General features: G+C 29.2%; 2 protein-coding genes across 2 annotated transcripts in view; both read left to right on the top strand.

Annotated features, from left to right (window-relative positions):
- Positions 1-7293, top strand: part of LOC130899094 (elongation of very long chain fatty acids protein 7-like) — a 50080-nt gene extending 42787 nt beyond the window's left edge. Inside the window, exons 5-8 of the mRNA XM_057808843.1 lie at positions 3798-3854; positions 3921-4163; positions 4622-4786; positions 6642-7293. Coding sequence (XP_057664826.1) covers positions 3798-3854; positions 3921-4163; positions 4622-4786; positions 6642-6851 — 675 coding nt within the window. The 3' untranslated portion in view covers positions 6852-7293. The remainder of the gene's footprint in view (positions 1-3797; positions 3855-3920; positions 4164-4621; positions 4787-6641) is intronic.
- A 4902-nt stretch (positions 7294-12195) lies between these two features.
- Positions 12196-13951, top strand: part of LOC130898476 (elongation of very long chain fatty acids protein AAEL008004-like) — a 32232-nt gene continuing 30476 nt past the window's right edge. The window contains exon 1 of the mRNA XM_057807812.1: positions 12196-12770. The gene's annotated coding sequence lies outside the window, so the exon portion shown is untranslated. The remainder of the gene's footprint in view (positions 12771-13951) is intronic.

The following is a 13951-nucleotide window of genomic DNA, read 5'->3' as shown; positions in this document are numbered from 1 at the left end:
TTTTGTTGAAAATTTACTAATGCATATAATTAATAACAATCTGAGATTCCAATCTCAATTCAAATTATTTGATGCACCCTTACAACTTACGATGATCCACCATAAAGATGTTTGACATATATGATGGATGACAGATTCGATCATCGAGGACATTAAACACAAGATGGTTGATCCTTATGACAGATGGATGATATTTCAACATGGGATTAGAGAATATACGACACACAAGTCTATTGACACTTGACATTCGAAGCAACCACCTCTCTGCATCTCATGACGTCAATTCCGATCCAGATTTGTTTAAAAAAGTAAAATATATACTGCTCGTATAAACTATAAATCGAATATTTTGGCAATTTGAATCCTGATTTTATTGAACTACTATATATAATTTTTTGGATATTTCGATTACTATAATTTTCTATTGCCTCCTGTACAATAAACACTAATAACTTCCTTTAATAATTATATATCAGCGGTTTTAGTTTCACGACAAAAAAATAGCAAGATCTGTAATTTTTCTAACCTTGAAAAGGGTCATTGACCATTTAATACTCTTAGTCTTAGTCAAATTTCACACAAACACATTCGTTCTTTCGAAAAAAAAAATGCTAAATCTAACAAGCAATAACAGGATTCGAAAATTCGAGAGATTTAGAAAATTCAAATAATTAGCACATTTCCCATTACTCCCACAACTAACACCGTTTGTATGGTTGTTTGATTGTTTAATTAATAGTATCTATGCCTTTCATTATATCTTTATTGGGTGTTAATGCACCTCCGCCTACCTTTAAATTAGTACACGCTACACTTTGTATTCCTCATGGAATAGGGAAGACAAACAATGTAGTTGATTTTATGTAAACTAGCTCGTTTCTAAACATTTTCCTTTGTTTTGGAAAAAAGTAATTTGGAATTTGCAATGTCAATCACTAGGTCTACGACCTTTCATAGTTCATAGGTGTAGGCGGCGGTTGAAGCCGTTGAGCCTTCAGATAAGCCCGTCGTACCCTACTTGACGTTACTAAAGCCGCTCAGACACTTTGGCTTAAACCCTTTGATGTCGTTTGGCAAGTTGTAGGGTTTGCCCGGGTGTTTAAGCCGCGCCCGTGTGAGTTGAGGGCACTCACAGATCACGTGGTCTACACTTTCGTCGTCCTCCGTGCGCCACCATGGGCGTGTTGCTCATGGTGTGAAGGTAACATCTTAGATGGTAGTGTCCGGTCACTAGTCTGATTTCGCGCCTATTGTCTATAAGACCCTTAAAAAAAAGGAACCAATACTGAAACAATATTTTTGATTAAATATCTTCCATACTTCAAATCATAAACGAAGACTAAACCCCATTAATGTTGAGTGTAGAACTAAAAAAACTCGTGAAATAATGAAGTTGAGAAGGTCATTCCCCTAAAAATATATGCCCTGAACTTTTCCCTGACATTATTTGTTCAATAATATACAAAGAAGTTTTTTTTCAATGTTATTTATTGAAAATAAGACGTTATCTTTCAGTTTGAACTGTATACTACATTTTCAATATAATTTTGTCCATCATTACCACACAAAAGTCCAGGTATTTTGTTTTTATTCTCTTTTCAAAGCGGTTGGAACCAAATTAATTAAATATAAATCAAATTGCGAAACAATTCTTAACGATATTTTAATTTATAGGTTTCTTAGCACTTTTTTATTGTTGCACAAGCTATTTCGCATCGTTAATCATAGACTAATCTTTCTAAAAAACTGTTAATTATTACCGTCAATTAAGCGAAAACATAAAGAAATATTAGGTACTGAGTAACTGTGTTTAAAACACGGTCTTACATACCCGGTACACATTCAAACTTGTTTTTTAGTACTCGACTATGTATTCGAGTATATTCAGAACGAGTTTTTAAGCATTTGTCTTGTTGGTACACGTCCAAAACAAGTTTGACAACGAAAATATCAATATTAAATTATTTTGGGACATGCTGTATAATGGAAATGTCGATTTAAATGACTGGAATTATACTACGACACAAACATTTCATATTCAACCAAAAAATTAATAATAATTCGAATTTTCAAATAGGTTTTATAGTATTTCTCTTGTTAGTACACATCTAGAATATAATTTTAAACATTTCACAAACTCAGAACGAATTTTTTATATTTGACTTGTGTGTAGATATCCCAAACATATTTAGAGAAGTTTAACTTGTTGGTACACATCCAGAAACGTGTTTTTTTTTACTTGTACACATCCAAAGCTTATTTATTAAGAAATTGACTTATTTGTATACATCCAGAAACGTATTTGGCTTTTTACTACTCATGAAGAGCAAGTTTTCAAGAATTTTATATTTTGACACTCATTTGTTAAGAATTTTGACAGATCCAAAATAAAACTTTGACATCTCAAGCATACTTTGATAAATTTGACTTGTCGATGTACTTTCAGAAACGTGGGGTTTTGAGTATTTGGTTTTTTGGTACACATCCAGAACAAGTTTTGAAACATTTTACTTTTTGGCATACATCCAAAGCTCATCTATTAAGAATTTGACTTATTGGTACACATCCAGAATAAAGTTTTGAGCATTTTACTTGTCAGGACATACCCAACACGTGTTTTTTAATACTTAACTTGTTTGTAGACATCCCAAGCATATTTTGAGAAATTTGACTTGCCGATACACATCCAGGAACGTGGTTTTGACTGATTGCCTTGTTGGTACACATCCAGAAACGCTGTTTTCAGTGTATGACTTATCGGTACACATCCAAAACAAGTTTTCAAACATTTTACTTTTTGCAACACATCCTTAAGAATTTATTTGCTTTATTATATGTAAGAGTCTAGTTTAGGGTTTTACTGAATACTTACACCATAGATAAATCAATCGTCGCTGTTTATGCTACAGAGTACGAGTCTACCGTTACCAAATAAGAAGAGAATTTCACTTATTTGATTGAGCAATACGTTAATAGAAGTTCTAGACTTGGATTGTTATTTGTATAGATTCAATCTGTTATTACCTATATAAAATTTTCTTCGAATAAATGATAATTTATGGGATGATGTATATCTGACAATGAGTAACCATACACTCGTTAATAAATACAATCGTTAATTGCGTTACAGAAATATTTTTTATTCTAATGTAACCAAAATTACATTAGTATCGACAATTTTTGTTCAAAATAATGTTTTTTTACATGTATAAAAAAGTAATTCAAGGTGAAATTAAAGATAATGATATATGTTAAGATTTTAGGTACTGCTAAGATGGTAACGAGTTTTTTTGTATCATACATTATTCTTATAAAAAAATTTGTTGATATTATTCTTGATTATTCATAATAAGTGAAAAATCCAGAGCCGAACCACAAAAAATTGTTGATTCCCACTCTTGACAGCTTGTATTTTGACATTGAAAGATTGAAGGTCAGGGCCTAATAATGTTTGCGAGATCTTGAAAACGTCGTAATTTAATATGTTGTTTTTCTACTGAGACTGTAGTTAACTAAACTTTATAGTTCATTGCTGCTGTTTACTTGTTAACTAGGCTGATAATTCCAGGGAAAGTTACAATGGGGTGAAGATGTATGAATGGTTGCGAAGATGGCAGATGAGTAGCGGTAGACGTATATACATATATATATATATATATATATATATATATATATATATATATATATATATATATATTTGATAAGATTCAATTGCGCAACTATTAACTATTATTATGCATGAATTTGATGAAAAAATCAATAAACTATTATAATGATGACAATATTTTTATTTTTAGACAGCCAGAGGTTGTTGGTGGTACTACATATCGAAATTCACAGAGTTTTTTGATACGGTAAGTTATAAAAAAAAATTACTAAAATTCAGATTTCTATATCTAATATGGGAATTTTGTTTTCAGTTTTTCTTCGTCCTACGTAAGAAATACGACCACGTTTCGACTCTTCATGTAATTCATCACGGAATCATGCCAATGTCAGTATGGTTCGGTGTAAAATTCACTCCAGGCGGTCATTCTACTTTCTTCGGGTTTTTGAATACTTTCGTCCACATTATAATGTATAGTTATTATCTTCTCGCCGCCCTCGGACCCAAATACCAAAAATTCTTATGGTGGAAGAAATATTTAACGGCTATTCAAATGGTATTAATTATTTATTTGAATCTAATCTTTTTTTAGACTTTCTATTTATCTAATTTACAGTTTTTATTAAAGGGACGCCCTGTATATAACAAGTGATGATACTATACTTTCGTCCTCTAATTTTTAAAAATTTCATTGTGACTTTTGATTAATAGAAACTATGCGGAAATAAAAACAATGGTTGCTATTGTTTTTAAATTCAAAAACAGAATTTTTTTCAATTTTACAACGTGGTATTTTATTTCTGCAATTCACGTCTTCTTGGAATTATTTACGTATTTACGTATGAAATGTTTTTGTTGCTAATAAATTCGATATTAATTGAAAATAAAATTAACTAAAGTAGTAATTCGCTACATCTAGCGTTAACCTTACTTAGTAAATTTTTCTTGCTTATCGCGCTATCTAACGGTAGATAGCTTAAAACTAATTGTAGAGAACTTTATTTTTTTTTTCAGGTTCAATTTGTTTTGGTGATGCTTCACGCCTTCCAATTATTATTTATTGATTGCAATTATCCAAAAGCGTTCGTCTGGTGGATTGGAATGCATGCCGTTATGTTTTATTTCTTGTTCTCCAACTTTTATAAAGAAACTTACAACAAAAAGAAGGCCAAAGCCGAGGTAATGAACTACACTGTGTTATATGTGGTACATTAGAGATAATAAATACAATTTTAGAATATTTTCATTAAACTAGCAACGTTTTTAACAATGCTTCTGTATCATGTCATAAAATATGACTTAAAGTAACTAACTGACGGTAAATTTCAACTTACTGTCATTATTTTACTAATTATTTATGATAATTGAAGTATATTCATTTTGATATGTAGCTTTCATATTAGAGGATATAGATATAAATGAAGTAAAAAACAATTTTTATTAATGTTATCTCAAGCTCATTAATTTTATTTATATTTTCTTCTAAATAGCTCCTATATAATTTATTTTTTTCATTATATCTTCAATTAGTTCGACTTCATTTCCAATGGATTCTTTTCCTTCTTCTTAGCTTAAGTTTATTCCTTCTAGATCACTATTATGATAATCATTTTTGATTTTGCCATTGTTAGTTCTCAAGATTGATGTTTTACTTAGTGGAGCTAGGAGATTTTTCAGATTCCTCATTTCTATACCCCACTTCTTTCGAAAATGTAGTGGAACTGCCATGTAGTGGAATTCTTTTGAGTTGAAAAGCAGGAAGTACGTAGTATTGAATCTAAATGATTTCAAATTAGCCCTAACCTTCAAAGGACACCTGTAGAAATTTGTCGTTCTTCTACTACTACTTCTGGCAAGGTTATTACATCAGTATTTTGGTATGCATCTTGTATAATATTAATCGAATATATTTAAAAATCAAAAAGTATAAACATCGAGTGTTACGTAGCATTATTGGAGCGTATGAAAGACAAAATAAAAAAAAATTGCCTCATTTGAAGAAGAAAGTGCTATTTCATGCAACCATGTCACAAATTAATGTAAACGATGATAGAGTTTGGCTTCAAATCGCTTCCGCATCCACTATATTCTTCAGATTCGGCCCTCAACGATGTTATTCTGTTTCAGACCTCATTGGACAGAAAGTTGCGCTTATTAAGACATTATTACTGAAACCTATTATGAGGCTAAAGACAAATCGTACTATAAAGATGGTATCGAAAAATTGTCTGACCTCTATAACATTGTATTGCCCCCGAAAGCAACTATATCGGATGAAATTATTCTATTTACGCCACCTGTTATATTTGTTTTAATTTTTTCTAATGAAATCACCTCTCTTAATTTTATTGCATTTGCAAATTATTTTTTTCGTTCACATGCATTTAAAAATGAAACAGAAAAAACTTTTAAATGAAATGGTATAGCATAAAATAACCTCGTAGTATACTTCAAACCACTTTCAACTGGTAAGACTAATAGTAATATAAAATACGTACTTGAATAAACAGCACAACTATCACAAAAAAATTATTATTTAAGAAAATCACTGCAAAACAACAAATATGTCAAAAAAATCACTACACAACAAAAACACGTTTTACATTTTCATTGACACACAAAACAGCCATGATGCAAAATGGCGGAATATTTGAGATTTGCCGCTCGTACGTAACCAAGGTATTAAACGTAAAGGAAGGAGTAACAAACAAGTTTGGTATCTAGGATGGTTGTTGCATATGGCCGACGGTAATATCTGCTTTACCATAATTAAACATTATTCTATAGCAAATAATATAAAAAATGAACAAAATTTAGGAAAAATTATGATTATAATAAAATTTGAACCAAATAATTCAATTCTTATCCTTCGGAATATCTACGTCACTTTTTCTTAAAAAATGACAATTGAGAAGCAGTGTTGCCAAATCTATTTTTTTGTATATCGATATTTACATTTACATGAGACATAATTGTTAATTTTTTGTTCTTATTTACCTGCATGTGATATAAAAAATAATAGTATTTATTTCAGGCGTTGGCGAAAGAAATAAACGGTGAAACACAAAACGACGATACGAAAACTAGTAAATCGAACGTGGGTATATGTTTTACCACCCAAGAAGCTCTCTACGATCATACCAATGCAATAAACGGTATGAAACCCATGACGAACGGTTATACGACGAATAAAGATGGCGATTTAAGAAATAGAGCGTTCTTACAAAAGAACGACAAAATGTAATATCATTTTAGTTGTTACAAAAATGGTTATCATCGTTATTATCATCACAAGGTGTTCAGGGTGTTTGTGTACGAGGCATTTATTGTATTAATATTTATAACGATTACAAACTTGCCTCTGTTTGTTTATATATTTAATTAATTTTAGATTTTTTATATATGGTTCATTGTGATGGATTAATACCAACTGTTTTATGAAATACGAGTCTAAAAAAAAATAAAATTTATCAAAAGTAGCTTTGAAAATATACATCGGTATATAATACTGATACCGCACGTGCTACATCGTGTAAAATAAATTATATAAGGTGATTTGTAAATATTTGTAATTTTTATTTGTATATTTATATATTTTTTGTTAAACGTCTCAAATCAACTTACGTTTGACAAAAATTATTTGTAGAATTACTTTTTTTAGTAAACTTTATTTTATAAACATGTAATCTGTTTAATTTATTAATTCCCTATCTAATAATTACCGATTAATTATCATTAGAAATATAGTGCAGACATTTTAGTATAAAAAAGTTGATCGCAATGCGAGTGGTAAGCACGCGCCATCTAGTAATCGACCAGTGGCGTGGACTAAATAAAGAATTTGATAATTATTCATATATATAATTATATTCAGTTTCATATCAATCGTATATTATTATTTAAAGATTTCCTTTTGGCGTTCTAAAAGTCTCGAAAAATCTCCAGTTTGCTTCATAAGTCATTAAAAAGTGAATATGAAGGGTTGAGAGAAGGAGAAGTATCACATTGTCCAGCTGAATACGACAAATGACAGTTCAAAAAGCTTCTACAATGGCGCTGGTATAGACAAACGATATGGCATGAATGTAGAGATTGTAGATGAATCGAAGTATACCGTAGTACATATAAACTAAAATCATTATTATTAAATTTAACCTGATACTAATGTAGCGCCACTACATTTCGACGAACACTATTCATATACACCAGTCATGTCATAGGGCCCGCTATCGCAATGTATCACAGAAAGAAGAATCATGTTTTTTAGAGCTTTTAGACTTCATTCGATTCTTCTACCGCTGTTTACAATACATGTACTCTCAATTCTAAGAAGGTTTATAAGTAATTTCAAGGGCGTACCTAGACAAGCGAGAACGAAAGACAGTATCGCCATCTCTTAGCAGCAAGCAAGTTATAATAATTCAATTCATTTTTTTTTATTTTTAATCTGCCACACCTACGAATTCAAAATTTAATATATGGCCCTCTGCAAAATTGAGTTCGATATCTCTGATATACACAGTTCTTCTTCTTTATGGACAACCTCATGGATTGATAAAATAGGAATTTGTAAAAATAGACTCTTTCCTTGTCGTAATTAAATAGGTATTACCATTTGTGTATAGATGGTAGAGTGATCACATTTATAGCGCATTAGTTTTTCTTTTGATATATAGATGGCAGGAATATTTCTAAATGAGTTACAGATTTCTACTCTTTTTTTATGAAATATTTGAGAGGATAGATTTCTTCTAATAAAAATAATCAGTTAACATTATAGTACATAGATGACGGGACAAATAAAATTTCATTATATTTCAGATAATGAGAAGTTGTTTTAAAATAAAGATAATAGATTCTTCACATATGATTAAATTGAAAAGCAACCAACTAGGAATGGTTTAATGAATGTCTGAAAAATGAAAGAAGTAGACAAATTTATTGTTTCTACGCTCTGAAAACAGTTCGTTAAGTAAAAAGTATCTACGATGATGAAAGAATTAAGAATAAGCTCGAAATTTTATACTATGTAAATTGAATTACAGATTTGAGACAAATGAGATAGAAAAGATCACTAATTGTAAAACTCTGTGGAAATTCTAGAAGAATTTCTCTACGCTATTGTAGTTTATCTATGTTTATGGCTAAGTATGGGGGCATTATAGGAAAGATACTATTTATTTATTAATTCGTTTTTATTCCGTTTTCATTACCTTAATGCGAGCTCAAACAATACCTCTTTTTTTCAAATAAATCTTCAATTACAACTCTGGAGGGTATCCTACTAATATCAAAACGATCTCGCACGACTATGCACGATTATATATTCCTGTGGCTGTTTTTAATGACTTTTCATTGCTTTTGTTGTTCCAAAATATTTTTTGATCCAGAAGAATGTAAAATCAGAAAGAAATCGAGATCTAGTGTAACAAGTAACAATTAGTATCAGAGAAAAAATTGACATTAAATTCAAAGTGTCGCAGCATGTGATACGGGCGTGATTGTTACTAGATTTTCAAATAGCAGGCCATGATTATCGAATTTAAAAAAACAAACATTATTATTACAATGGTCATTGTTCAAAAATGGAATTTTAATTTTTTCGTGGCGTATTTTTTTTAATTTTACACACGTGGAATGTCTAATAACTTATAACAAACTCAAATCCTGTGGAATATTACATAATGCTAGTCAGAAGTCGTTGGCTTATACAAATTTATGCTAGTAAGATGGGGAACATTATGAGTTTGGATAATTTTGGATAAGACATTATGGTAACTTGTTTTAAAAATTTTCCACGCACTTAACAATGGCCACCGTTAGTTATACGTGACTCATAATTCGGCGTGAATTCGAAAATTAGTAACTTGAATTTTGCTTATGATGAACAAGTGTTAATCCCATTGGAACGATGATTTATTGTTTTGATTTACTACCGTTACAACTAGTGATCTATTCGTGAAAGTATTATTTAACAACTATTGATAGTGAAAGTTTAATTTAGAACCAAAAGCAATTAGTTTTCGTAATATAGCACAATTGATAATGATTTTTATACAGATATTATAATAAATAGAAGATGAAAGGTGATAGGAGTAAATCCCTAATCGAAACATGTTATAATCTGTTTCGAATCGTGCTGTATACGAGGGAATTTCTAGTTTTCTCTATTTGTAGTACTTTATTCTGTTATACAATAAATTTTAAGTTAACCTGATTATAGTTTCCGAAAAGCCCCTCTTCATTCATTCATTATACATTATAATCAAGTTGTTGATACAAATATTTAACTGAATAAAACTTAAAGCAGCTGATTAATTTCATGTTTACCTTGTTATACTGGAATAAAGATAATTATTTCTTTATGAATATATCTGACGAAATACAAAGTAGTTTTGTAAAGTATAGTTTGATTTGATCATTAATGATAATAATAAAAGACCTAATACTGGGTGGACCATAAATTTTTTCACTTTTGTAACAAGTCTAGTGCAGGATGTGGGGTTATTGAAATTACATCATTTGGAAGGTTACAACATTAGAAAATGGATGCAGTAAGATGGCGTAACGAGAGTTCACTCGTTATTCACTAGTTAGTTTCGCGATTAGGAGATAATCCATAGTCCCCTCGTAGCCCAGACTTATCTCCAGCTGATTTAGTTTCAAGGGAAAAATTTCGAAAATATGTCTCGGGTTTCGGGAGTCCCAGCGGCGAGATGAACAGTATTATTTTGTATAAATCGTTTTATTTTTCTCATTTTGAAAATTTGTTTAAATAAAATATATTTTTTTCATATGTTTTTGCTTCACCCTATAATATTTATGCCTCTATTAAATTATGAGTTTATCGTTTATAATTTCGTTTAATTTGTTTTTTTACACATATTTTACGTAACATTTTTTTTTCGTTAACGTAATCATAGAAATCAGTTTTATACAATAATAGCCCGGGTTTATTGTAACAAAAAATATCATAAAGTCCCAGTAATTAATATTTTTTTGATAAAACAACTTTTTTTACCCTCCTTGTAAGTATAATAAAAGTAGAATAATTACTGATGGGTTTTTAATAAGATTAAGTGATTATTTTGTTAATATCTTTGTAATGAAACAACTTCTTGAACCCTCCTTGTACGTATAATGAAAGTAGAACGATGACTGTTTGGTTTTTCTTACGTTATTAATTTTGAATAATACGCTGTGTGAAGTATCAAACACTCCCACTGGTTATTCTTTGTGATGCAACAACTTTTTTAACCCTCCCTGTACGTATAATAAAAGTAGAATGATGACTGATGGGTTTTCTAGTTGAAATAATGTTTAAAAAAAAACCAATCGAGTGCAGATAATATACTTAATTAGATAATGTCGAAAATTTTGGAAAAAATATTAATTTTCTCATAACTTGAGATTTGTGACATTATTTTGAGATGTATATTAGGAAAAGTTGTGATTGAAGGAATTAACATGAATTTTTTCTCAATTAATATATACTTTAGAACCTATTAATATAATGAAAGACAATTGTACATTAAAAACCTCAAAATATTTTGAATAAACCCCTCATGATCGAATTCTTTGATTTTTATTTAATAAATTTTCTATGAAATGTTTAACCCTGTATAAGGAATATCTTTGGGCTTCGATATATTAATATATAATTATAGATTATTAAAAAAAATTGGCATTATCGACATTTGATCATCAAAAACAGATTATTAAAAGGTTTGTTAACCTTATTTATAGTCTAGCAAAGTAAAAATGAAATTAATCAGCTGCATTATCAAAACATTCGAATTTAAGAAAGGAGTAAAGTGAGAAAACCATGAAGAATAAAAATTTTTGATGAGAGAACGTCACATTTAACAATTTTTAAAATTTTCCCAACTTCAAACTTTATCAATTATCGCAAATTTAAACTCCTAGAAAAAAAGTTTTAACGACTGAATTGGTCGTAAGTGAAACATTTTTTCCTAAATCTTAGGGAGGATATACTTTTTTTAATTAAGCGATTATAGCTTCGAACCTATTACCTTGAAATTCCTTATAAACTTCATTGTTACATTAGCCTACTGACTATGATAGAATCAAGCTGTTTTCAAAATAAATTATCCTCCAGCACAGACATTTGAGGCTTCATAAAGTGCTTGACTAATATACTGCGTTTAACCTTAAGAATCACCTTTGTTAATACATATTTCTAATTTTTATTTGTCATGAAACTTACATATCGGTCTAAACCAATTAGTATAAATAAAAAAAAACTTAATTTACGTTTTATTCCATCTAATTTATCTAAAGGTATTAAATAAAATTTAAAATAGAATTCCACGTTACTTGACAAAAAATTCATAAGTTATATTTAATTGAAATGTAATTAGGAAACAAAATATTCAACATTATTTCGAGTTAATTTTATTATTTTTATCTTTTCTGGTGAATCCAAATGATTATCATGAAATTCTGATTATAGGTGGACAATGTACAAATCTCTACTCACACTCTTTCTATTCCCCTCGTATTAACAAAATATAAATAAAAATTCACATGATTTCTAAGTTTTTATGTAGTTAATAAAAAATTACTTCACAGTAGTTTCTTTAATATTTATTTATTTCTAATATTTCATTCGTTATTTGGATATTTTTTTGGAATAATTTAAAAAAAAATACCATTTCCCCAAGTGATGAAATCTGAACGAAACTGAACACTGACCACGGAGTCTGAAGTACAAGTCGAGCTTTACTAGTTAGCGTTCGGGAATGATCGTCGTAATACGACAGCTTATATATAACTGCTCTTCCCGATTCGCTCAAAAGAACGCAACGAAACCCTAGATATTGAATTCGAGTGAGCTGTCACATTCAAAGGCGTCTTGACCGATTTCCTATATATAAAGTGAGGCACGCCTATATTAATTTAAAATTAAAACAATGTGTTCAATTCAGTGATAAACATTAGAAAATTGCACATACGTATTGTCGGATTACAGCTTAATTTAGTCAATTTATTTCAAGTGGGCTCTCACTCTAAACGTTTTCGTTAAGAACCGCCGGGTGATTTATTTTCAGTGGTGATAATTTTTTGTGAGTGGGCAAAACATAAACTCGCTGTGATTATTTGGATTTTTTTCCATCTATCTAACTGGTTCGATTTATAAAAGGTTTGTAGTTGTTATTTCATTCATATCCTCATGTGACAGTTATATATACCAAATTTTTTTAATGATTCATTTATTATGATAACAGTATTTGCTACTATTTTTGTAGTAGTTCTGGCTAGTCGTACAATCCACGGTTACTTAATATCTATTCACAAATGCCCTATTAGATATAATTCATTTGTTTTATTCAAAGTTTGGAATTTAAATTTGTTAATTTTTACTATTTCTATCTCTTATTAAACGTTACCCTTATTAAAATAATACATACCTATGTAAGCCAATTCTATTATAATAAAAACTTTCTAGTTTTTAATTATTAGTGAATGGTATGATGAACGAAAAAATAACCACAATTGTATTATAATTCAACTCTTGTCACAATTATGTTTATAAACAGTTATTATTTCATTTATTTTCAAAATTAGTTTTCATATTTAAAACTTGTAATTTGATATCGATGAAGATACAATCGTTTGTTGGCTACTGAATATAATTCGATGTTACCTAACCCTACTTTTACTCAATCAATGAATGCAAAATACGAAATTCTACTTTCTATTGTCAAGTTTGGGAGCGATAGGGGCTAAATTTTTTATTACTTTTTTTCTTAAGAGTATACCTTGTTTTACACCTAAAATGTTGATTTGAATTACATATACCATAAAGTTATGCGTATAAATTATTAAATTATAAATTAAATTAATTTCTAAAGTACGAGGTGAGAATAATAAATAATCAATTTATAGCGCTCACACCTATTTGTAAATCATTTTTCGTCTATTTATGGTACCATAGGAAATGAATTTTTTAAAGTTTAATTCTTATTTGTTATGTTACGAGGAATGATTCAAAAATTGTAAATGCTTGATGTTAAACTTTTTTGTTTGATCCTATTTTTATTTCATTTAAAAACTCAACTGGACATCTAATATCTTGATAATTTGATTTGAATCGATATATTTTGGTCTTTATTTCTGATTAACGTACATAACTTTGATGGTGTACTATATAAAAAACTGGGAATTCCATGTAACTAAACAATAATTAGAAATATTATTACTGGCTTTATTTAATTACTAAAAAAGAAATAAATTTGTTTCCAACGATAGATTTACAGTGGAAATTAATAGTTATTAGTAAAATACGAGTTAGGGTAGATTAAACATCGAATATTTTTATTT

This window comes from Diorhabda carinulata, chromosome 10, assembly GCF_026250575.1.
Source record: "Diorhabda carinulata isolate Delta chromosome 10, icDioCari1.1, whole genome shotgun sequence".
NCBI lineage: Eukaryota > Metazoa > Arthropoda > Insecta > Coleoptera > Chrysomelidae > Diorhabda > Diorhabda carinulata.
Note: the sequence above shows the minus strand (reverse complement) of the source record. Positions and strands in the feature narration are given on the sequence as shown.